Source organism: Coenobita brevimanus, chromosome 90 (assembly GCF_032717465.1).
Source record: "Coenobita brevimanus isolate Jiangsu-jjx chromosome 90, ASM3271746v2, whole genome shotgun sequence".
Taxonomy (NCBI): domain Eukaryota; kingdom Metazoa; phylum Arthropoda; class Malacostraca; order Decapoda; family Coenobitidae; genus Coenobita; species Coenobita brevimanus.
In genome coordinates, this window is record NC_137043.1 from 24679957 (window position 1) to 24707614 (window position 27658).

A 27658-nucleotide genomic window follows, 5' to 3' on the forward strand; every position below is an offset into this window, starting at 1 on the left:
TGTGCACACGTGAGTGAGTGAGTGAGATGGGAGGGGGGGTACCAGGACAGTTTGGCTTTCTTGTTTCCCTCCCTGTCCTCCCCCACCCCAGCTTATCTCCCTCCAATCCCTCTGCCCTCCCCCACCCCAGCTTGTCTCCCTCCAATCCCTCTGCCCTCCCCCACCCCTGCTTGTCTCCCTCCTCGTCCCCCCACCCTCCCCATTCCCACTTGGCGTGCTGCCAGCTGCCTGCCTGGATGTCAGTTGCCCTGAAGCATCTCAATACTGCACATCCCATCTCCTTACCTTCCCACATGTGATGTTTGATGTCTCATTTTTTGGCAACTGTATAGTTTATGAGGATAATAATACTACCTATGATGTATGTGTGTCTCTACTGATTGAGTAAGGTAGAGTATATGAGAGTTTGGCTTTGGGTCTGGGATGCATTTCGGGCTTTTCTTCAGTATCTTAAGGGAAAATTGCTTCAATATCTGACATACTCACTGACTGAACACTCGCACTGGTATGCAATACTGCTGGATATCAGGGTAGGCCTGTATATGAGGCCCTGCGTGCAAGAGTATAACCATGCACCACCTTGTCGAAAATTGAGATAATGCTATCCCCCAGCCCCTCAAAGTATGTACTTTCATGTGGACCTGGTGGATGTTATGTATGACCCAAGACATAAGGGTGAAAACCCACAGAAATAACATTGGGTTTACATCGCCACCCTTTATCAGGCGCAACCACTGTATTCATTAATAAGATTATTAATGTAAAACATCATTATGGTGTTATTTTGTTTGTTATATCATTTAACAGCTGTACAGTGTCTACTGTTCACATAAATAACAGAACAATGAGGACTAAGTGAAAAAAAATGGTTTTGTAGATAATTTTTTTGAAAAATTTATAAAACTTACTTTTATGACAATAACCAAGCAAATTCATAACCAACCACTCCACAGACATTCAACTTCATCTTACAACATAAAGGAACTCACTAGCTATTGGCCTGTGGTACTAGTTTATGCATAAAAGTAGCAGCTTGGTATGCTAATATGTCAATTTTTTTTCTTTTTTAGTAAAAACAATAGTACCTTTACTAAAAAGTTTTTGGATAAAGTAGAGACTATCAATCTATCTATCTATTGCCAGACGCCTCAATCCCGTTTGGGGTGGCCACAAACAAATCGCCTCCAAGTCGCCCTGTCCCCCGCCATTTCACTGCCCTGCTCCCAACTCACAACCCCCTCTCTCATATACCTCTCCACCCCATCCCTCCACCTCATCCTTGGCCTCCCCCTCCCTCTTCCCCCCTCCACCTCACTAACATACACTCTCTTCATCAGTCTTTCACCCTCCATCCTCTCTACATGGCCAAACCACCTCAGTGTGTTCCTCATAACGCTTCCTATCACATCCACATCCACACCACAATGCTCCTTTATATCTTCATTTGTCAGCCTGTCTCTCCACGTGACTCCACAGGCTCCTCTTAAATAACTCATTTCCACTGCTCTCACTCTTGACTTGTGTCCTTCCAACAGTGTCCAAGCTTCACTTCCGTACGTTAGAGTTGGTATCACAATACTGTCATGTAGTAACTTTTTCACTTCCATGCTCACTTCCCTGTTTCTAATCACTGCTTTCAAAGAACCAGCAACCTTTCTTCCCTACTGTACCCTTTCAAGCACTTCACCCTCCAAACCTCCATCCTTACTCATCACACTACCCAAGTACTTAAATGTACTCACATTTTCCAATTCCTCACCATCCAACCTCACTGTACATTCACTAACTTCACCTCTCTCAAAGACAATCAGCTTTAAAATGATGTAAACGCCATTATCCTAGGTATAATAGTGTTTGCAGTATCATTCTTCAAAGTTGTAAAAACTTTAAATGCGATTTCTGCCACTTTTAAAAAATGGTGCACAGGTATACTCTTGCACTCGGGGCCTCATATATTTTATATGGCAGACCTTCACTATAATGGACTAACAGGGCAGGAACCTGATCCGATAAAGCCAATAGCCTGTTACATCCAATGATTCCAACCCCTCTCCTGAGGTTGGATTTCATGCGCAAGTTTAAAATAAATGAGTACAATAGCATATTCTAGTGTTAAAAATGATAACCACACCCATTTTATACTACCTTGGCCCATAATTTTGCCCAATTGCAGCTTACTTCAAATCACTGTCACAGCAATTCTTCATGACTAGTACAGTACAGTGCTGTATTATTACAGTACAGTCCGTTATTGCAACTCAATAATCATGATGAGATGGCAATTTCAGGCCAGGTTGGAGTAAAAAGGTAGGAAACACACATATGGCATCCCACTGCGCCCCATTTAACATTGTTGGTTATAGCCAAGGGAAGTCTTTTGGCCTCTGTTGTGTCTGTTAAATCCAATACCTGGTCTAAGGTTCATATTTACCTCTCCACCCCATCCCTCCATTTCATCCTCGGCCTTATCCAACCTCTCTCCCCTTCCATCTCATTACTTTACTCTCTCCTATACTCTTTCCACACTAACCTGGCCCAGATTTTTGTCCGATCGTAGTTTATTTCATATTGTTCAGTGGCAGAAAAAGCCAACATTACAGCTCTACATCTTTCGTGACTAGCAACATATTCTAGTGTTACTTTATTGTTACAGCTCAGCACTAAAGATGAAGTGCGGGCAATTGTAGGCCAAGTTGGAACTAAAAGAGTATACTGTAGTCAATCGCTGATTCTCCATCTCCACAAGGCTAAACTATCTCAGGGTACTTCTCATGCTTTCTATCAACAACACACATCAACAATTCCAAGCTGCAACATCAGACATGTTGAGGTGTATGGTATGCAGGACTACTGGGCCTTTGGAGAAGCCTATGCTCAGAATGGGACACATAAAAAAAAAATAAAAATCAAATGTGCACTCAAAAGCTTTATGACTGTTATATCCTGCACTGCATATTCAATACAGCTATGGAACAGAGGGCCATGTTAACTGAGAAGTCAATTACTTTCACTCACAGGATCAACTACTTTTAAAAAGAATGTTTCAGGTGATATTTAACAACCAATTCATATAACTATAATACTATAACAATGCTGGTTACACTTACATATGCACAAAAAGGATAAACAATGAGCACCATTACCAACACATTGAGATTTATATTTACATGGCATATTCACACATTACACAACATAACTAATGGCACCATAAGAGTCATCTTTCCCAGGACAGATGCAGCCAATATGACCCACTTAATAATCATAAAGACTTCAGCAAAGATGAAAACAGATGTACAAGAAAGAAGGAACACTCACAAAAAATATCTTCAATCTTATCTATTGCTAGGCACCATAATCCTGTACAGGGTGGTCATTTGTCTTTGAGTTTGTTGTTTTATGGAGAGGGGGACTAACCCTCCCCCAACCCTCTTGCTGACACATAGGGAACATGTGTGGATTGGTTATAGTTCCCATGTGGACTGATTATACGGTTACCACCCAGCGCTGTAAATGGTTTCCTGGCTTACAAGAAATCATTAGCCTTGTTATTTAATGTAAAGCCACCTGAAGAAGAAAGAAAAGTAATAAAAAGTGGCAAGAAAGATAGAAGAAACAGGAAGAGAGGAGGGCACACAGTAAAAGAATGATAAAGGTGAAGGAAGAAGTATGCAGCCCTACATCAAGTGAGTGGATGATGGTTGCCACCACCCAAAAAATAACAAGATATAAAGCAAAAGAAATGTAAGGGAGCAAAATAAAAGAGGAACATAAAAAAAGATCCATATTCCTCTCTGTCAACTTACTTGCATGCTAAGGCAATGCGGGCTTGCTCTGTTTGTTTGGGGTTGATATTGTCGAAGAAGCTCAGCACCTCGTCCTTCTCTTTTTCTGGCCAATCAGGCATCAAGCTCTTGCGGCCAGCAGTGCTCTTCCGCCCAGCAGTGCTTCTGCGACCCGGGGTCTTGGATCTCGGTGTACTGTGGTGTACAGGATGCAGTCACTTACCAAATGTTAAGTTTCAATGACATAAATCTGGTCTGTGAGACTGAGTGCAGTAACTAATGCCTACATGTGTTCATGACTAATGAAACTATTACACCACTTCTCTCCATGATAATTTTATGCAAGTCAGTACCAAATGCACTCTTCAGTAATTCTTTTAAGCAGTAAGAAGGAATCAAAGGCTGAGAGCTAGCAAAAATGTATAAATACAATAAATAAACACTCATTAATAAATATTGGATATATTAATAAATTAGCCACCATTTACAGTAAAAACGAAAGGCAATAAACAAGATCTCATCATCTGAGATTCCTGGACAAAATACATTTGAATGCTCTGAAGGCTGAAGGAAGAAGCAAAGACATACACACACACACGTGTGTGTGTGTGTGTGTGTGTGTGTGTGTGTGTGTGTGTGTGTGTCTCTCTCTCTCTCAGGGCATAGTCTTTACAGCTCATTCCCTGAAGCCCACAGTCCTCCTACATGCCACACACCCCTACTGTACATGTCACCACTTGGGTATTAACACCCACCATCTATACTCAATACATACTACAGCTGTCTCATACAGGACTGGTGTACTCGTATTTACTGGGGGTTTTATGACATGTCGGCAGGTCTTAAGGCAAGCCAATAAAGTCTGCTTGAACGTAATTCAAATTCTTAAACTGTTCCTTGCCCCAGTTGGGATTCAAATTTAGGTCCATTGGGACTGCAGTACACCTCTCTACCAACTCAGACACCACGATAAACTGCTCCAGAGTTAACCAGTCATGTACAGGTACATGAAAAAAAAGAATGCTGGTTCTCTATCATGGTCCAGCTAACCAACCACCTATTATCTACACTGATGTCACAATGATGTTGGTTTATGGGTGTTGCTGTTACCTGTCTGCTAAGTAACCATCGCTGAACCAATGATCTTGGAGGTACAATACAGTCAAGCATCTCCTACTTTTTTCTCCTTGATGCATCATTTCGAAGATAATCATCTTGAGCATAAAAACTCACAAAGCATCTCTGATCTCAGGAGAGTTGGCCAGCAAAGGGCAGTGTGAAGTAAAGATCGCAATTTATAAGGTTAATATATGTCCTTGGCTATACTCCTGTGACGGTGAGAGTTCAGTGTTGTAACATGCTTGGTAAAGTCGTGTAATTACAGTAATCCCTGTACTTTCCGGACGCGCACTTTCCAGACGCCCCACTTACCGGACATTGTGGGCCTGGACCTTTGGAACCCAAAAATGGCCAAAAAAAGAAAAAAAATCCCCCCCAAATCTGAATTTTTTCCAACCTGAAATTTGAAATTGTCGCGCGGCGACGAACAGCTGTTACACCACGGCCCCTTCACCCCTTCCTTCCTCCCCCCTTCTCCCTCCCCTGTCAGGGTTGCCATTTGGTATTATCCATTACCAAATGTGGGCCAATTTGGTAATGAAAAATTCGTTTGGTAAGGAATCAGAATAATGCAATACCAAACAGATTTTTCACATGTGTGAGGATACACAGGATGGAGATGGTGGATTGTTTGCTCTCTCTGATTAATCTGCTAACCTATATAGCGTGAAAATAATCAACATGCTGTTAATTATAAGAAGAGTGATTACATGAATTTCCACTTGTATATATAATTAGTGAAGAATAAATGCTAGCTTCATGAACTTGGTAATGAAAAGTTAAATTTGGTAATGAAAATTGAGGAGTTTGGTAATATGGCCATTGCGATCTGGCAACTCTGTTACCCCATCATCAACAGTCACAGCCTAACTCCGATCGAGAGCAGATGCTTATCGTAATGGAAGCCACATGTGCTCGTTTTTTGTGAATAAACTGCAATACCTCGCCACTAGACCACCCGGGAATTTACAGTGTTGTGCAGTGTTAAGAAATTAGAATTTAGAGTGCAAAGGATTAACTGTGGTGTGCACACTGCTGGTTGAAACTGGCGGTTGAAACTGGTGTGGTGCAATTAACAATGAGCAGTTAAACAATTATAACTCACAGTGTAAAGAATTACTGTAAGTGCAGCACAACACTGGATTACTGTATGTGCTTCAAGAGCATTTTCACCACTGCCAAAGCCAGAGAAGGCAGCTGTAAGTACCCTGGCTGAGGTACAGCCACTTCTAATTCCTCATTTTTGGTTCCTTTTCATTTATTTCATGCTTTATGTCCATTATTGGTGTGAATAGGGTCTTAAATAGGTTTAAATATGTGCTATGCATGTCCGGTAGGGAGTTATTTAGGTGGCTTTCAAAGTTAGGCTGGGTTAGGGTCCATAAGTACCAGTCCAGGAGCCAGGGACTTGTTGTAAGTACCCAGAATGTTTAATATTGTACTGTATAAACTCGCCTCTAAAACATCATTCTCTGGTTCTTTTGCATTTATTTCAGTCGTTTATGTCCCTTATTGGTGTGATTTGAGTCTTAAATAGGTGCTATGCATGTTCAGTAGGGAGTCGTATAGGTGTTTTTCTGGGTCAGGGTAGGTTAGGGTCCATAAGTACAAGTCCAGGAGGCTGCGGCCCACTTTCCGGACATGCTTTTGGCTCTATTACATCGGAAAGTGGAAGGATTACTGTACTAACTTTTAGGCAACGACTTCATCCACAAATTTAGAGAATCTACATCCATGTTGAGAATCTTGAAACTTTCAAAGGTACAAGATTTCACACAGATTTCTGATTTCTATCCCCAGGCTATCCCTGGGGTTAAGTGACAATAGCCGAACATTCCCTGCATGTTGAAAATCTGCCAATAAGGAGAGAAGGAATAAACACTGGAAAGATAAAAACCATGATCTGTGAAAGTAACACTGGGCTGGGTACTGATTCAGTTAACTGGATGTGCTATACTCCACAAGGTGTGGGTAGGAGTTATTTTCTGGATTAGCACATTTGGTCCGCTGGGTATAACATGAGATGTAATGGACTGAGTGGCTGCCTGAGTCTGGCAGTGGACTTCTAGTGCAGTAGATGTAGGGGTAAGTAGTCAGACCATTCAATGGTAAAGCAAAAAGATCCACAATGATGGTAAACAAATCACTGGATATTGTGGGCCATGTCTGCTAGGGTGGGATGTCCACAAAAGAAAAGTATTTGGCCCCTGTCTTAGGAATGTGAAATCATATGGCAATAAGTATACAGGGTAAAAGAGATGGATATTATAATACTGGAACAAAGCAACAAGAGAAGGATTCAATAGATATAGTAGGTAAAACTTGGCTTCATATAATTTATAAAGGCTCCAAGTTTGCATGTATCGACTTTGGTCACCTAATGGCAGCCCTCCATGCTGCTCGATCTCTGACAGCCTCCCTATTCAGTCCCTTATCCCTTAAGGTTACATTCTATGACCTCGTCCCAGGTCTTTTCAGGCCTGACTTTCGCAACCCTACCCTCAACGTTCACCTCTCACCTTCCGCACCCAACTGTCATCCTCCATCCTCTCAACATCCCTAAACTTGATGCCGAAATGTGATGATGAGATATCAGAAGAACTGAGAAGATGACTGAGAGTGGAGAGCATCAGAAAGGAAGTAGAATGGACTCCAAAATGGTTTAGGCACGACACAAGAATGGATGAGGCGATAAGGGTGAGGTACAGATGTTGTGAGATATCAGGGTGTTGATGGGGAGAGAGACTGAGGACAACAAGGGACAAGGTGGTGAGTGATGACTCCACATCTGAAGGTATTACTAGTGAGCTGTTGCAGAAAGGAGCAAGGTGGAGTACTATCACATGAACTTATGTGACCCATGCCATAAAAACTGAATGATAACTGAAAATTATGATGACTGTTCTGGTACATTGAAAGGAATGGGTGGTGTGAACTGGAAATCCCATTAACTACACAACATCAACATTATTAGCTAACCCAAATTTACCTCCAACAAGAAAATGAAAAAAGTAGGATCCACATTACACGAAAAAGGAAGCACAAAGGTAGGAGAACTATCAACTGAGTAACCAGTGAAACAGGCCACACAATCATTCACACTTCTGAAACCTTGACTCTACGTCACAGGCTAAAACCACCTAAACATACCTACTGTATTTCGGTGTACTCTTCCTCTGAGTCATTCCTTTGCCTAAGAAGTTAAAAAATGGAATGCAATGCTTGTCACATGCATCTCCATAGGGTATATTCATCTGTCCACTTGATATTTTCATTCATTCATCATCCAATCCTACATTGCCCCATGAGGAGGGTAGACACCTGGGGCTAGGCAAGTTGGTCCTGATATTTAAGATGAGAGTGACCAGCCTCACTCATCCCTGAGTGGCATTACGTGAGCAATAAATGCCAACCATCCCTTGGATATAAACCTTCACCAGCTCAATCTGACTGGAGCATTGTAATTACCCACTAAACCACCAGGCACCAAAATTTGGTTATATGGTTACCACCCAACGTAGTAAATGGTTTCCTGGTGGACAGGAAACCATTTGGCTTCTCACTCAGTGTAAAGTCACCTACAGGCAGAAGAAAGAGGAAAGAATGAAGGAAAGAAAGACAGAAGAGGATGGAAGAGAGGAAAGGGCAGGCACCTGACTGCAGTACTACATCAAGTGAGTGGATGGTGAACGTCCCCACCTATCCTTCATAAATTCTTTTGCTTGTATGACTTCCACATTGTACATTGCTTTCTCATACATTCCAATAACATACCCAGTCACCATCATTTGTCACTGAGGTCTGTCATGCTTCCCTCATCCTAATACAGTATAAACTTTCACTCTAATGACATTCTCTGGTTTAATCCTGCTACCTCCAGACAATTTTATTCAGCTCAGGAAAGATCTCCCATGGTGATGAAAGCTATACCTAACCCTCTCCAATTTGCAATGTTCTCTCCTAATGTACATAAAATCATTCAGAAATACAAATAAATAAATAAAAAATGCATTATCTTACAAATTACATTAAAGTGACCTCAAAGCATAATCCAACTACACAGGCATACTTGCCTCTCAAAACCAAATGTGATGTCTAAGTCCTCAGCTGGCTCTGAGGGTGGTGCTGGGACTGGTTCTGGCTCTAGGGCTGGTGCTGGGGCTGAAGTAGGTGCATGTGTTGGAGTCCTGAGGGATGTTATGTCCTGTGTAGAAAGAAAATACCTACGGTTACCCCAGTATGTCTTACTCAGGAATGAATCCAGCACTGTGGAAAGGGGAAAAGGAGGGACAGGACTCCATGCAGAATTGCTGCTTAATGCATTTAATCAATCAAAAATTTAAAAATAACTTTTATTTTACCTGTTTTAATAAAAGGAGTACAATTATATAGGCTTACGCAAGTGCAATACGATATTTACTGCATGCATTTTGGTAAATAACTTTGTTTCCATTATAAGTAATCAGTGGTGTGCCAAAAATGAGGGGGGAGGGGGATATGGGAATATGCCCCTCTCAAATCAGTCTCTGTTACTAAACAGGCAGTTCTCATTACAGGTAAGAATTCATTCACTCATTCATTTAATCCAACAATTCATACAACAATCCAGTACTGCCCCATCAGGCATGTAGGAGTCTGGAATTAGTCTACTAAGTCCAAAAATTTATGGCAACAGTGACCAGCTGCTTGCATTACATGAGCAATAAACCTCTACCATCCCTCAGAATTATATCCTTGTGGATCACATCAAGTTGCAGTGCCTTCACTTAATGACCAACTGGGGTCTAAAAGTTGTATGAAGTTAATGGGCTGATGCGCTACATCAGTACACAGCACGAAGGCCCACTCTTGATCTCCCTGTAAGCGGCAGAGAACTGTCCCATAAAAGTGAAAGTAATCAAGTGTGACAGGAAAAAAAGGTAGGGAAGAGCAATAAAATATCACAATTCTTGTATACTGTTGCTATTATATTGCATGCTGGTAAAAATTGGCAAATCAACTTCACAAGCAATAATGTACTTCAATGGACAATTTATCTTTTAATTTACTGAAAGCTAAACAGCATACAAAGATGTCAAAATATATATATACAGTACCCTCGTGTCCAGTATGCGTTTGTTCAGTACTAATCTTGTCCAATGTGGTCAGCTAAAAAATTAAATAATTTACTACTGTAGTACAGATTTGTTGGGCTAGTATGGATCGGCCACGCAAAGTGGGCCAAATCCTAGGAGTTCTTCTCTAGTACTGATGTGCTGCGTTCAGTACAACGCACATGAGCGCGGGAAGACGGCTAACATGGAGGAACGGTTCCCTAGTACTGTATTTCCGCGCCAGTCCAGTACACCTTCCTCGTGACTCGTGACGTGTGCCAGCCAGATTGCAGTATTGCACTTCCCCCTGATGACAACAATGACAATGTGTCAGTGTGTGACTATGAGGAATTTATGAGGAAGGATGAGGCAGAGAGGCCTCCTCAGGATCCTGAAGGCCATCTTCCAGGGGGTCAGTAGGACCTCCTACAGCCTCAGAAACACCTCCCCCTTCCCCCCCAAGCCCATCACCACTCATCTTAAAGATTGGTAAAATCTGAGTTGTGTCAAAATGTAGTTAAGTTGAATTTTGGGGGGACTTTTCCAAGCTTTGTCTGACATTCATCTTTCCCATAAGGTCTGTTGTTTGTCCAGTGTGGATTTCACCCAGCATGGTGGTACTGTTTGACATAAATACCATACTGGATGTGAGGGTACTGTATATATTTATATATATATAGCTACCACAAACTGACTTAGGACCTCCTGCCACAAGGTATTAAAAACACAGAAATCATAGTATATCACAATGTTTGTTCATGAAATGCCATTCATTAATATGAAATTATGTTTCCCTTGTTTTTCAGGAGCAGTTGGATGCATTTTGGCATGGAATCACTTAGATCTCTAAAGTAATCTAAGGACATTCCTTTGCACCAAACATGTGTCAGTTTAATCTTGAGGTTGTCCAGATTGGGTGTCTTCTTCTCTGCCACGATTTTCTTCATCTTTGCCCAGCAGGAGTCTATCGGATTTAGATCTGGGCTGTTGCCAGGCCAGTCGAAGACCTCAATCCGATTATCCTGAAGCCATTTTGTCATCTTTCTAGATCTGTGACATGGAGCTGAATCATGCATGAAAAAGTCGCACCCATGAATAGCAAAAAAGTTTAACAAAAGATCTTTCAGAACTTGAATGTATCGTCCACCATTCATCATCAAGTTCTTAGGAAGAAAGTAGAGGCCTTCCCTTCCCATTTCACCTGAGAAACACCCCCAAACTGTTACTGATCGTGGGTGCTTAACATTCAGCACCGTATAAGCAGGGTCATATCGACTACGGGTGACAGGGCGACGAACCCTGGCACAACGCACCTGAGAAGTGGTTTCTTGGCTGCGATGCGACTTGGCAAAACCCAGCTCCTGCAAATGGTATTGCACAGTTCAAATTGAGACGTCTTGTAACAGCTGGGGATGCATTCTCTTCAATTCTGCTGCTGTCAGTCGAGGATTCTTGATTACTTCCCTCTTCAGAAGCGTATCTGTACCTCTGGAAGTTGTCCTCTTCTTTCCACCGCCATGCTTGTGTTCTGGTACGACATCAAGTGGCAGGCCGCATGCTGCAGCAAGAATCTTCAAGACGGTCGACTTTGTGCATCCAGTACATTCACAAATCATGTTGACAGGGACATTATCCTGCCTTCATGCAATGATACGAACCTTCTCCTTGAGCGTACTTTCCAGGCATGACAACTCGACTCAAGGAAAATAACAGGGCAAACAATAATGGATACGAAAAAAGGGGGAGGTACAAGCTCGGAGTGATGGGAACATATACTCCCACTCTCACTTCTGGGCAAGCACTGATGTGCTGAGTGTTTCACCACCTCCTGCCAACACCAGAGGAGTTGCCAGTTACTTCTTGCCCAAAAAATTCACTTGGTAGAGGTGGAAACACAAAGCAAAGACATACAGCTCTCCCATTGCAATTCTGTGTGTACTGTAGGCCCTAAGTCAATTTGTGGTGGGTGTATATATATATATATATATATATATATATAGTAATCCCTCTAATATCCGAACGCCCAATATCTGAACATCCCCACTAACCGGACATAATCGTCCTGGGATCCAATATTCCCAAAATGGGCCAAAAACCGCAAAAAATTAAAAAAAAATCTGACTTTTTTCCCTCCCGTAATTTGAAATTCCCGCCTGGCGCCGAACAGCTGTTACACCATGGTCCCTTTGCCCCTTCCTTCTTCCCCCTCCTCCCTCCCCCCTCCCCTGTCAGAGTTGCCATTTGGTATTTTTCATTACCAAGTGTGGGCCAATTTGGTAATGAAAAATTCGTTTGGTAATGAATCAGAATAATGCATTACCAAATGGATTTTTCACATGTATGAGGATACACAGAATGGAGATGGTGGATTGTTTCCTCTCTCTGATTAATCTGCTACCCTACATAGTGTGAAAATAATCAACATGGTGTTAATCATAAGGAGAGTGATTACATGTATTTCCACTTGTATTAAGCAACGTTGGGTCTGGTTAGTACTTGGATGGGTGACCGCCTGGGAACACCAGATCCTGTTGGCATAACGTTCTCCCTACATGTCAAGTGGGGTTGGTGGAGGATTAGTGCCCCTCCCTGTAAAACAATTAACTCTAAGCCCTTGGCCACCCCGTTTGGGATACATGGCGTCTGGCAATGATGATGATGATGATGATGATATATAATTAGTGAAGAATAAATGCTAGCTTTACGAATTTGGTAATGAAAAGTTAAATTTGGTAATGAAAGCTGAGGAGATTGGTAATGTGGCCGTTGCGATCTGGCAACTCTGTTACCCCACCAACATCAACAGTCACAGTCTAACTCTGATCGAGAGTAGATGCTCATAGGAGTGCAAGCCACAGGTGCTTGTTTTTTGTGAATAAACAGTGAATAAACTGCAATACCTCGCCACTAGAACACACAGGAATTTACAGTGTTGTGCAGTGTTAAGAAATTAGAATTTAGCGCAGAGGATTAACTGTGGACTGCAAACTGGCGGTTCAAACCAGTCCAGGAGCAAGGGACTTGTAAGTACCCAGAATGTTTCATTCATCATTCATTCATTGCCAGACGCCATGTATCCCAAACGGGGTGGCCAAGGGCTTAGAGTTAATTGTTTTACAGGGAGGGGCACTAATCCTCCACCAACCCCACTTGACACGTAGGGAGAACGCCAACAGCATCTGGTATTCCCAGGCGGTCACCCATCCAAGTACTAACCAGACCCAACGTTGCTTAATATTGTATAAACACACCTCTAAAACCTCATTTTATGGTTCTTTTGCATTTATTTCAGTCTTTTATGTCCCTTATTGGTGTGATCTGGGTCCAATGCATGTCCAGAGGGAGTTGTATAGGTGTTTTTCTGAGTTAGGGTCCATAAGCTGGGGCCCAATATCTGGACAGGACCACTATCCGGACCTGCCTATGGCTCTATTATGTCGGATATTGGAGGGATTACTGTATCATCATCATCATCATCCGAACCCCCTTTCCCACCCTAGGGCAGGGATAAAACATATATATATATATATATTATATACAGTGGTCCCTCATGTTTAGTGTGTTTTAAGTTAGCGATTTTCGCATTTAGCCACGTGGGGCGTGAAATGCCTTGCCTGTCCGTCACTAGACCACCATTGCTATCATTGTTGTGAGCATCTGGCAACCTTGGATGCCTTTTTTTTCTCTCACAGTGCCAAGTATTTGGTGTTTTTCACTGGTGAGTAGATGTATAACCATACAGTGCTGTATCTGTATAATGTACAGTATTGCTAATACACTGTGTTTCATTTTCAGCACTTACAGTAGGAAATCGGGAGTCAAAGGGATGACTTGGAGGATGGGTGCAGAGTAACTGATATTTTTCCCATACAATGTACACCGCATTTAGCGATGATTTTGCTAGACAAATTAAATCGATAAATGCGAGGAACCACTGTATATATATGTGTATATATATATATATATATATATATATATATATATATATATATATATATATATATATATATATATATGTGTATATATATATATATATATATATATATATGTACATGTAAATATACATACAGTAATCACTATCCAATGTAATAGAGCCAAAGGCATGTCCAGAAAGTGGGCCTCTGCCTGCTGGACTGGTACTAATGACCCTAACCCAGCCTAACTTTGAAAGCCACCTAAATAACTCTCTATCGGACATGCATAGCACTTACTTAAACCTATTTATGACCCTATTCACACCAATAATGTACATAAAGTATGAAAGAATTGAAAAGGAACCAGAGAATGAGAAATTAGAAGTGTTTATGGAAAATATTTAAAAGATTACAGGGTACTTAAAGCACATCTGTGGCTGCCTCCACTTGGGCTCTGGTAGTGGTGAAAATGCTCTTGAAACACGTACAGTATTCCAGTGTTGTGCTACACCTAATTCTGTGCACTGTGAGTTATAATTGTTTAACACTGCAGATTCTGTTCTTAAATGTGCCATGCCAGTTTCAACCACCACTTTGCACTCCACACTTAATCCTTCACACTCTAAATTCTAATTTCTTAACACTGCACAACACTGTAAATTCCCGTGAAGTCTAGTGGCGAAGTATTGCAGTTTATTCACTGTTTATTCACAAAAACGAGCACGTGCGGCATCCACTGTTGATGTACGTCTTCCCTGGGCAGTAACTGGGGTCCTTGCCAGATCTGAGCTTGGCCACATTACCAAACTCCTCAATTTTCATTACCAAATTAAACTTTTCATTACCAAATTCCTAAAGGAAGCACTTATTCTTCACTAATTATATGTACAAATGGAAATAATCACTCTCCTTATAATCAGCAGCATGTTTATTTTTGTGCTATGTATGTTAGCAGATTAATCAAAGACAGCAGACAGGCCACTGTCTCCATTTTCTATATCTCCATACATGTGAAAAATCTGTTTGGTAATGGATCATGCTGATTCACTACCATATGGAACTCTTCAATACCAAATTGGCCCACATTTGGTAATGAAAAATACCAAATAGCAACCCTGACTGGGGAGGGGGAAGGGGGGAGGAAGGAAGGGGTGAAGGGGCCATTGTGTAAACAGCTGTTCGGCGCCACCCAGCAATTTCAAACTACAGGTGGGAAAAAATTCGGATTTTGGGGGTATTTTTTTCTTTTTTTGGCTATTTTTGGGTTCCGAAGGTCCAGGCCCACGTCTGGTAAGTGGGCATCCGGATAGTACAGGGATTACTGTATATATGTGTAGTGGGACCCCTTGGATAGCGACCTTATTAGTCAGCCAAAATGGCTGCTATCCCTGAAATCGCTATCTGAGGGGCAAACTTCTAACCTAAAATAATTAATACAGTCCTGGATTCCTTCAGCTATACCCCTAGTTTCCTCCACTAACCCTTAATATCACATCATATTTCTTCAGTAATAAGATAAACGCATACTTTATATTTCTTCAGTAATAAGATAAACGTATACTACATATTCAAAGAGGATTAACAAACTTACTTTTAATTCATTCTGAGTTCTTCTTACTGATAAATATAGTTATCATACCGCTGCAACCTGCTACAGCCATTAAAAAATAAATACTGCATGCAGTCCAACTAAACCCTAAATTCCTACTGTGAACACTAATAAAATAAACTTTCACTTAACATGCAAAAGGACATACAAACTTTTAAATGACTTTTGCTATATATTGTTAAAATTATTGTCGTGCTTGGTGGTTACTGTATATACCACAGCAGCCTAGCGACCACGGCCTTGACTCTGCTCATTCTCAATCTCTTGTGCCTAGTCTTCCTCTTGTCCCTCACATCGTAACACATGCAAAAGAACTTCCTTCTCGATGCGATGGGCCTCTGTTTCCTCATCTTCCCAACCATCATATAGGTCCTCCTCGAGCTGAACAGGGGGCATGTCAACATTGTCCTCTTCGTCTGATAAGGCACTCAAAATGGCTTGTCTTTGTGCCTCAAACCTTTCTTGCTGCTGACTTACAAATCGTGTGGTCAGTGTCTGGCGCCTTGCATTTATTTTGTCATTCAGGTTCTCGGTGAAGATTTTCGTCAGATCTCGGAAATACACTAGGGCTTGGTCTCAACAGTTAAAATGGAGAGTGGTTACCGTGTCTTGAACTTCGGACAGTACAGCCAGGATTTCAGACAAATCCTTCACTGTTGGCTCATTTGGTTTCTCTTCTTCTTCCTTATCTTCTTGCACTTCCTCTTCCTCATCTTGGTTCAGCATCTCTTCAACAGTTTTTTCTCGATCTTCACCTCCTACCAAGGCCAAGATTTCTTTGACGGACACACACGAGAGTCCCGGCACAGTTCTGATGACGTCAGCAGTCCCACATGCCACCTCCTGCAGCTCCTGCCTGGCTGCCTCACCCACCTGTTTCAGATGTGGAAGCAGGGGGCCCAAGTGTGTGCATTGGTGGCTTGATTGTTCTGGCTCCAAGCTTCACAGAACAAATCCACTGCATGCTTTATCTTAAAAGACTTCTAAAAGGCACTGACGGTCACTTTCTCTTGATCCACTTCCTCTTGAATTGCCTCTTGATCGGGTTCACTGTCACTAGAATTATCCTCTTGGATCTCCTTCAGTTCTCGAAAGTTATCAGTCTTTTCCCTCAGTTTGTTGTGGAACTTGTCATAGAAGAAGAGTTTAGTGTTAGCAATTAACTCTTGATCTAAAGGTTGAATTTCAGCGGTAGTGTTGGGAGGCATAAAAACAACCTGTATGCTGGGGTGGCGGTCTACCATGCAGCGAGTGTGCCCAGGTGCATTATCCAGGAACAATATTTTCCAGTCAAAATTTTTCTTCTTGCAATACTCAAGAGTCTGGGGCACAAAAATCTCGTCTAACCACTTAATAGAAAGGCTTGAGGTCATATACCCAGGGCTGTTTGAGTACCACACACAGTTGGGGAATTTGCTCATATCACAGTGGTGAGGGGAATGTGGTTTGGCAATTTACAGACAATAACGGGCTTCATTTTGAAGTCCCCTGAAGCATTGCAACAAAGCAGGACACTGAAGCGATCCTTGGCCATTTTGGTTCCAGCAGCCTGACGAAGGTTTTTGTGGGCATTGGTGGACTTGGGTGATTTCTTCCAGTACACCCCAGTCTCGTCACAATTAAAAACTTGATCTGGGGTGTACCCTCCTTCCTCCATAATATCCTTAGCAATTTGGGGAAATTCTTGTGCAGCTGTAGTGTCTGCAGATGCATCCTCGCCCTGGTAGAATGCCAGCTTTACTCCACAGCGTTTTTAAACCTGTGTAGCCACCCACTTGAGGCATTGAAAGGAGCAGGATTTTCAGTATTTTTTTTTTTGCACATAGTCCCTGGTACACTGCTATTGCCCTTGCACGAATTTCTGGTCCATCAACACTTGCTCCTTTTCTTAATCGCCTTGCTAACCACTTCATTACATAACGTTCAGTCACTACTTGGAGTCTGTTTTTTTTGGCAGTGTCATGCATGGCCCGTTTAGCTCCACCTGCACCACCCATAAAATACTTTGTTATGGTTTTTATTGTTGCCTTTATCTCATCCTTTCTCTTTCTTATGTTTCTTACACTCGATTCAGGCACATTCAATAGTTTAACGATTTCACATGTCTTTGCACCATCTTCAATCATCTGGATTATCTTTTTCTTTTCCTCCACGCAGTATTATTTCTTTGGCTTGCCACGCATGTATTCTCTGGCCATTTTTATCACTTTTACACTACCTGGACCTTCTGTTTTTTCCCTGGGCCACCGCCACCACTTGGGCCAGCCCCCAAAGTTGAAGCCATGAAATAGAACACTCAGTAGCAAGACAATAAATGGAAAGTCACAAAAAATTTTAACAATGGCGAGACTGCGACGAGTTGAATGAATGCGCGGCGCGTGGATAAACAATGGGTCAATGAACTGAGTGAGGATAGACTCGCACTCACTGTCAGTGTTACCAGGGTCTGACCAGGTGTGACCTTGGCAACTCTGCTCACCCACTCGCTACGTGTTAAATGCCTAGCGGATTAACGCTAACCATGCAGCATTAATTGGTATGAGACAGTTTCTTTCCTATCGCTATCCATGCATTTGCTATTGAAAAAAACGCTATTTGAGGGGCTCCACTGTGTATATATATACAGTAGAACCTCTCTCATTCGGACTATATGGGGGGAAGGGTTGTCCAAATTAGCAGATTGTCCGGACCATCAGGGTAATCTCCAGTTCATACCAAAAACTATGGTATGTTTGTTAATTATTACATACATATGGTATGTTTGTTAATTATTAACATATGTGGCATGTGTCAACCCTATGTAACTGCAAAAGATGAAAGGATACTAAAATAACCAAACTAATCATGTACGATAGTTTTGTACTGCATAATTTACAGGTAAGGCCATGACAAGAAACTAGCCTACATTTTAAATTGTAGTAAGTGACTAAGGCCCGTGTGAGCAAAAAAATAAATTAATTAATTAACTGTAATATTTGGAATAAAAATAAAACTTATGTAGGCAAAAAATACATTGTCATCTTTGGCATATTGATAACGCCCATCTGGGCAAGAAGCTAATGTTTGATGTACAAGTAAAGCACATTTAAGTACAAAAAATAACCTACAGTAATCATTAAACACTGCAGAATATTCTGACCCATTTTTGTGTAAGCAAACTCCTCCTTTTAAGACCTTTATTCATTGCAGAAGCTACACTTGCATTAAGGGGCATGGTAAGGAGGATTAACTTTTGAAATACAGCGTAAAAATATAAATGGTTGGTGAACTAGTTGATGGAACGAATGCTAGCGTGTGTTTAAACAGGCGCCCATGTTGCAACCTAGCGTGATCCGAGACTAAACGAATGATGATCGCTTTCCGCGCCGATACTGAAAATGACTTTAGAATTACTTTCAACATATTTTTGGAGCTTACTATTTTTAAATTTTGTCCGAATTAACAGAAATCCGGATTAAAGGGGTCCGGACCAAAGAGGTTCTACTGTATATATATATATATATATATATATATATATATATATATATATATATACATATATATATATATATATATATATATATATATATATATATACAGTATATATATACATACATACAGTATATATAGATATATATATATATATATATACAGTCTGTATACCGCTATATATATATATATATATATATATATATACATACATACAGTATGTATACCGGTATATATATATATATATATATATATATATATATATATATATATACATATATATAAATATATATATATATATATATATATATATACATATATATATATATATATATATATATATATATATATATATATATATATATATATATATATATATATATATATATATATATATATATATATATATATATATATATATATATATATATATATATATATATATATATATATATATATATATATATATATATATATATATATATATATATATATATATATATATATATCCATCCGTCCATCCATCATCCAATCCTATGTCGCACCATAAGGAGCGTGGGAACCCGGGGCTAGGCAAGTTGGTCCTGACATTTAAAATGAGAGTGACCAGCCTCACTCATCCCTGAGTGGGATTATGTGAGCAAAGAACCCCAACCACCTCTTGGATATGAACCTACACAGGCTCAATCCACGTAATGCCACTCAGGGATGAGTGTGGCTGATCACTCTCATCGTTGAATGTCAGGACCAACTTGCCTAGCTTCGGGTTCCTATGCTCCTTATAGGAACTGTAGTGTGTAAGCCACAGGCCTTTTCTGTTCAACAGCTCTACCACCAGGCCATCAGACATTTAATACTGTTCAGAAATACCATACCGGACTATACTTGACTTCTGGAATCTTGACTGACAGTGGCTGTACTTTAAAGGTGACCTCCTCATCATCCTCTTCCTCCTCTGTGGTGCTTGATTTCCGGTTTAATCGAGCAGTGGGAGTTTTGCTTGGTCTACCTCGCTTTCTAGGTGGAGATGCTTGGCTGGGAGAGAAAGAAAGAACATTAGAATTCGTTACCATGGCTATGAATACAGTACTGAAAGTTAGGTGTAAAGAAATTATGAATGAATACTGACTATTTCACTGCTGGTGCTGGAGAGGGATGCCTTCATATGGTGGAACAGATGTAACAGGACAGCTCCACTACCTGATTATACTGTACAAACATCCCTCATTTCCTTCCCTCTCACTCAAAAGTAGGAAGGTGAACTGCAGAGAATGAGCAACTTCAACCTGCAGTTTACCAGGTTCGTGTGGAGATGTGTCTGAGGTTACAACAACAACAACACCAATCCACTGCTATCAGGGTGTTTCGCTATCAATTTTCATAAAATACTCATAGACTTCCACAGCTTTCAATAACTATGTAATAATAACATTTCAACCAGAAATATCCCCAAGCCAAAACAGTGTTATTAGTGATGGTGTAAGCTTGGCCTTTGACACAGACCCCTTACACATTCTTTGTCCTCAAAATTGTTCAAATTATCCAAACAGGAGTGTACAATACAGTACCGTATTTTAAAAAATATATACAGTATATCACAATATTCCAGGATGATCTACGGTATCTATCTATCTATAGCCAGACTCCACATTGTTGTAAGGGGTGGCCGTTTATCTTTGAGTTAGTTGTTTTATGAGAAGGAGCATTAAATCTCCACCAACCCACTTGTTGATACGTAGGGAACACGTATGGGTTCATTATATGGTTTCCATCTAGCACTGTAAATGGTTTCCTGGCTTAGGGGAAACCAACTGGCTTGTTACTCAAAGTAAAGCCACCTGATAAGGCAAGAAGAGTAATAAAAAGTGACAGGAAAGATGGGAGAAACGGGAAAAGAGGAGGGCAGATACAGAAGGGAAGGATGAAGTAGGCAGCATTACATCAAGCGAGTGGATGATTGTCACCACCACCTACCACCAAGTAGATAAATTAGATATAGTAAAACAGAAAAATTCTCAAGTGCAAAAAGATGCTACAAAACAGTTCCTCAAAAAGCAATACCCTCCTCCACATTCTTCATTATTTTTTATTAACAAATGACTTGCCCTAGTCAGAATAATCTCTTAATACTGAATTACCCTACACTCTTATATCAATGGCTTAACTATTACAGGTCAGCACTAATGTTGCACCTACACACAATAGCTACATTATTTCACTCAGCTAGAATAGCAGTCACAAAACAAAATGACAGTCTTACCACAAAAATCCTCAATAATATTACTAACACCAACAAGAAGAGAATCCAACAAAAACTTCTATCCCATAATTGCCCACATGATCCCCTTACACAAAACTGGGCATCACTTATAACACACGCATGATATTCATCCTCCATGCAAAAAATAGCACACCTAAAAACACTAATAAAGTCAATGGTGATGATACCATTGAAGAAGAACACCTTCATGGGGTGGCACTGATATAGCCACTCCATTGCCCACCTGCACAGATGTCCCTCAAGTCTCCTGTGTCCACAAAAGGAGGAAGGTGGACTCCAGGAGAGGGGCAGCTTCAACCTGCACTCCACACATCCAGATCAGCCTGGGGCCACTACTCAATGCTCTTAAGGTGTAACACACACACACACACACACACACACACACACACACACACACACACACACACACACACACACACAGAAATCCCAACAAAATGCAGGTATACCATTATACATTATAACAAAGTGCAACAGTACCCAGAACAATATCTATCAATCTATAGCCAGATGCCATAAACTCGTCAAGGTTGGCCATTTGACTCTGAGTTAGCTGTTATATTGGGAGGGGCACTAACCCTCCGCCAACCCACTTGCTGTCACGTAAAGAAAACGTATGGGTTGATTATATGGTTACCACCCAGCACTGTAAATGATTTCCTGGCTTACAGGAAACCATTTGGTTGTCACTCAATGTAAAGCCACCTGAAAAGGAAAGAATAGTGCCAAAAGGTGACAGGAAAGATGGGAGAAATATGAAGAGAGGTGTGCAGACACAGAAAAAGAACGATAAAGGTGAAGGAAGAAGTAAGCAGCACTACATCACGTGAGTGGATGATGGTCGCCACCACCTACCACCAACCCAGAATACAAATTTAAATAATTTACATTAAAAAATTAAAGTTGCCCCTGTTATCACCTAGTATAACTAGAACTCAATTGTAAGTAAAAGCAATACAACCCATCTTACATCTGATCCATCACATCACAACCCAACCTCCACCAGACAAAAAAAAAACCACACCTGCCTCTTATTTCTCTCTGCAACACCAAAAGCTACCACAAGCGCCTCCCAATAATACAATCATCATACAACACATCCACATACACATGCCTGGTGGCAAGGTCAATATAGCACTTGACTCCCAGTTTGTGACCCTGCTCTGGCGGCAGGTTGAGGGAGGTGAGTTACCCTGTTAAGTGTGGCTCAAGGCGCACTGTGGTGGAAAACCCGCACGGATTTAGAGCTTATTGGGGTATAGATTAGGCAGTCTCTCCCCTTGTGTGTACACATTCCAGCCTCAGTGAATCTTGGTAGTGTGTTAGCACTTAGGAGCAGCTAGGGTCAGCCCACTGGCCCCCCTAGGTTTGGTTACTACATTAACAACTTGTGCATATATTCAGCCACTGTCTCTGGACAGACAGCCTGACAAATGTTGAAGTGAAGGAGCACTGTGGTGTGGATATGGATGTGACAAAAAGCATTAGGGGAAATACAATGAAGTGGCTTGGCCACATGGAGGATGGAGGGCAAGAAACTAATGTGGAGAGTGTATCTAAGTACTGTAGGTGGAGGGGCGGAAAGGGAGGGAGGAGACCAAGAATGAGCTGGAAGGATGGAGGGGGGGAGGTATATGAGATAGGAGGGTGTGAGCTGGGGGATGGGTTGTAAAATGGCGGAGGACAGGGCAACATGAAGGTAATTTGTTTGTGGTCACCCCTTAATGGATTAAGATGTGAGGCAATAAAGAAACAGATGGATAATTATCATCATTCAACAAAGTTGGCATGACTAAAAGCAAACAGTTTTAATCGTATGAGTTTCATCATCATCTAATCCTGTGTTGCCCCATGAGGTGCACAGGAGCCTGGGGCTAGGCAAGTTGGTCCTGACATTTAAGAAATGATTTTAAACCATTATAATATGATGAAAAAATATCATTTATTACAGTCAAACTGATGTACTTTTTAAAAATAATAGACTTTCACATGATATTGTGTAATTAAATCGGTAGAGAGGTGGCCTGCGGTCTATAGGACCCAGGTTCAAATCCCCGCTGGGGCAGGGAACAGTTCAAGGATTTGAATTTCATGTAAAGCAGACTTTACCGATCTACCAGAAAACCCACCGACATGTCGTAAAAATACCCCCGCTAATACCAATACACCAGTCCTGTATGAGACAGCCCTAGCATGTATTCAATATGGACGGTGGGTGTTAGTGTCAAAGTGGTGACATGTAGAGGTGTATGATATGCAGGAGGACTACTGGGCCTTGGGAGCAGGCTGTAAAGCCTATGCCTAGAGTCGAGCACATAAAAAAATAATAATAATAAAAAATAATAATCTGTTATTATAGTATAAAAATTCATTAACAGGGTACAATAAGATAAAGTCACAGCACACAGGAGCAGTTCAGGATTTGTTCCTGTCTACTGACTTGTTCAGTTCCCCTGAAGACAGACACTCAACGAGGAATATCAACTTTGTAAATTTTGCACGTGAATTTTACATTTTTTGTTATTGTTCATGTTTGACTTCAAAGTTATTATTATTATTATTTTTTACCCAGCCTTGCTATTCACCATTATTACCTCAAAGGTGATGCAGAGGAAAGCCTGCATGCCATTATAAAATATCACTCACCTCCCTCCATATCCCTGAAAGGAGGATACTGGTCTAAAGGTGAAAGACAGCATCAGCCAGCAGTCCACCAGATTAATGTAATGTTTTATATTAGGGTAACTAATGCTGTAGTTGCCAACTACTCAGAGAGCCACATCATCTAATAAACGCTACCTGGGGTAAATTGGACCACACAAACAAGAGCAGGTAATTTTAATCAAGAACACCTTTTTTTTTTTTTTTTTTTTTTTTTTTTTTTTTTAAAGACAGTATGGATCAGTTGGGTCAAGGATTGTGTGGGGAAAGTTGGAATACAAATGTGGGCGATTGTGTGTGTGTATGCGCCAACGCAAGATCGTGCTAGAAGAGTGAGAGAAGAGTTCTGGACAAATGTAGAAGTGTGCATGGAAAAGTTTGGAAGGAATGAGAGAGTGTTTTTGATCGGTGATATGAATGGTAAAGTTGGGAATGTGAAGGTGGATGGAATAGTTGGTGAGTGGGGTGTGCCTGCTGAAATAGATGAGAATGGGAGTGCGTTAGTGGACATTTGTGCTGGGAGGGGGTTGGTGATAGCTACCTCTTCAGGCATAAAATGATCCACAGGTATACATGGCGAGTGATGAGAAGGGTGGGTGGTGAACTGAATGAAAGGAAGGCAATGATTGATTATGTGTGTGTGAATGAAAGGATGCGAAGACGTGTAATGGATGCACGAGCTCATAGAGGTTGGGGGAGTGGACTTTCTGACCACTACTTGGTGATGGCCAGAATTAGAATTCAAGTAAGATGGAGGAATAGAAGAAGGGAAAGACGAGAGGAAGGAGTAGTTGCAAGGAGAGTGGAAAGGTTACAAGAGGATGAGAAAAAGGCAGAGTATAAGAGAGAAGTGGAGGAACGATTAGGCAAATATGAATTGGAGCAGATGGGAGACATGGAAGGTGTGTGTAGGATATTTACAGAAGAAATATGTGCAGCATGTGATGTGGTGTGTGGAAGGAAGAGAAGACGGAGTGGAGTGCAAGGAACAGCTTGGTGGACTGAAGAGGTGAGACAGGCTGTGGCACAAAAGAAGAAAGCATACAATGAATGGATGAGAAATAGGGGCGTGGAAGAAGTTGAGAGGCGGAAGAGAGAGTTATATGTAGAAAGAAAGAGAGAGGTGGAAAGATTAGTAAGAGAGAGTAAGAAGAGAGTGGATGAGGAATTTGGAAGGAATCTGAGTGTAAAGTGGAGGAACTGTAAGAAAATGTTCTGAAAAGAGGTGAAAAGAGTAAGACAGGGTGGAAGTGAAGTTAGCAGGGGAGTGAAAGATAAAAATGGTAGATTACTAGTGGAGAAGGGAGAAAAAGTGAGCAGATGGAGAGAACACTTTCAGGAAATGCTGAACACAGAGGATGGAAGTACTGCGAGTATAAGTGGCTGGGGAATGGCTGGGAGGAGGGAGGTGAGAAGACAGGAAGAAATCAGTAGGATAGAAGTTGTGGAAGCAATGAAGAAAGTTAAATCGGGGAAAGCCCCAGCAATTCATGGAGTGTGTGGTGAAATGCTGATGCATGGGGGAGAGATAGTAATAGAATGGATGTGGAAGATGTGCAGATTGGCCTGGGAGGAAGGTAGAGTCCCGGAGGATTGGAAGTCAGGTATAATTATTCCTTTGTACAAAGGAAAAGGGGAAAAAGAAGTGTGTGGTAATCATAGGGGCATTTGTCTTCTTAGTATAATAGGAAAAGTGTATGGCAGGATTCTTATTGACAGAGTTAGAGAAAGAACAGAGAAATTAGTTGAAGAACAGGGAGGCTTTAGGAAGGGAAGAGGTTGTGTAGATCAGATATTCATTCTTAGATCTTTAGTGGAAAAGTTTCTAGAGAAGGGAAAGAAATTGTATGCGGCTTTCATGGATTTGGAGAAAGCATATGACAGGGTGGATAGACAAGGATTGTGGAAAGTGTTAAGAATATATGGAGTAGATGGGAAGTTGTTGAATGCTGTGAAGAGTATGTACGATGGTGCGAAGGCTGCAGTGCTGGTGGATGGTGAACTAAGTGAATTTTTCTCTTTGAAAGTTGGGTTGAAACAGGGATGTGTCATGTCTCCATGGTTGTTCAATCTGTACATGGATCGGTTAATAAAAGAGGTACAAGGTAGGGTAGTGGATGTTGGGGTGGCCCTGGTGAGAGAGGACAGTGTTTGGAAACTCCCTGTACTGTTGTTTGCAGATGATACTGTGTTGTTGAGTGAAGACGAAGGGGAGCTTCAAGGCTTGATGGATGAGTTTGGAAGAGTGTGTAAGAAACGGAATCTGAAGGTGAATGTAGGGAAGAGTAAAGTGATGGTCTTTGAGAGAGGTGAATGTACAGCAAGGTTGGATGGTGAGGAATTGGAAAATGTGAGTACGTTTAAGTACTTGGGTAGTGTGATAAGTAAGGATGGAGGTTTGTAGGGTGAAGTGCGTGAAAGGGTACAACAGGGAAGAAAGGTTGCTGGTTCTTTGAAAGCAGTGATAAGAAACAGGGAAGTGAGCATGGAAGTGAAAAAGTTACTACATGACAGTATTGTGATACCAACACTAACGTACGGAAGTGAAGCTTGGACGTTGTTGGAAGGACACAAGTCAAGAGTGAGAGCAGTGGAAATGAGTTATTTAAGAGGAGCCTGTGGAGTCACATGGAGAGACAGGCTGACGAATGAGGATATAAAGGAGTGTTGTGGTGTGGATGTGGATGTGATAGGAAGCGTTATGAGGAACACACTGAGGTGGTTTGGCCATGTGCAGAGGATGGAGGGTGAAAGACTGACAAAGAAAGTGTATGTGAGTGAGGTGGAGGGGGGAAGAGGGAGGGGGAGGCCGAGGATGAGATGGAGGGATGGGGTGGAGAGGTATATGAGAGAGGGGTGTGTGAGTTGGGAGCAGGGCAGTGAAATGGCGGGGGACAGGGCGACTTGGAGGCGATTTGTTTGTGGCCACCCCAAACGGGATTGAGGCGTCTGGCAATAGATAGATAGAGATTTTGGATACCTATACACTCTGTGTAGTGTTGCTCTCGGGTGGCTGCCCTTTCCTCTTCCTTCCTTCCTGTTCTGTCTTTCCGTCCTTCCTTCATTCTTTCCTCTTCCTTCTGTCTACGGGTTACTCTACACCAAGTGACAAGCCAAATGGTTTCCTGTACACCAGGAAACCATTTACTATGCTGGGTGGTAACCATATAACCAAATTATGGAGCTTGGTGGTTTTGTGGGTAATTAAGGTGCTCCAATTGGATCGAGCCTGTGCAGGGTTACATCCAAGGGATGATTATGGTTTATTGCTCACGTAATACCACTCAGGGATATGTGAGGATGGTCACTCTCATCTTCAATGCCAGGACCAACTTGCCTAGCTCCGGGCTCCTACGCTCCTCATGTGGCAACACAGGATTAGATGATGATGGATATCTGCCTTCAAAAGCATCCATTTATGTGTAATGTATATGTTGTTGTTGCTCAACATCACTCCAACTGATCAAGGAGATTCATCAACAGCAGGCAAGCAACTGTCCATATGGGGATGACCCAAAGCTTCACTACACTGCTAATATTGTCTGCATCTTAGTGTGGTATGAACTGTGCAGTGCTCCATTACATGGGCCTACTCTACAACTGTGACATGTGTCATCTGTGATTTCACCCAACTCAAATCTGGTAGCTGAGAGGGGGATGGATGATGTCCTGACCTAAGCCTAGCTCTGCAAGTATGAAGTTGGTGCAGCTAGTGAACATGAAGATATTTGAGC

The 27658-nt window shown here is 41.5% G+C and overlaps 1 protein-coding gene across 2 annotated transcripts in view; it reads right to left on the reverse strand.

Moving 5' to 3' along the window:
* LOC145411593 (uncharacterized) overlaps positions 1-27658 on the reverse strand; it is a 56616-nt gene that overhangs the window by 20291 nt on the left and 8667 nt on the right. For both annotated transcript variants that reach the window (XR_013899443.1, XM_080281604.1), the window contains exons 3-5: positions 19861-20020; positions 8975-9105; positions 3804-3977 (exon numbers count right to left, since the gene is read on the reverse strand). Coding sequence is in view for 1 of the 2 variants with exons in the window: in XM_080281604.1 (XP_080137730.1) it covers positions 3804-3977; positions 8975-9105; positions 19861-20020 (465 nt within the window). In the remaining variant the exon portion in view is untranslated. The remainder of the gene's footprint in view (positions 1-3803; positions 3978-8974; positions 9106-19860; positions 20021-27658) is intronic.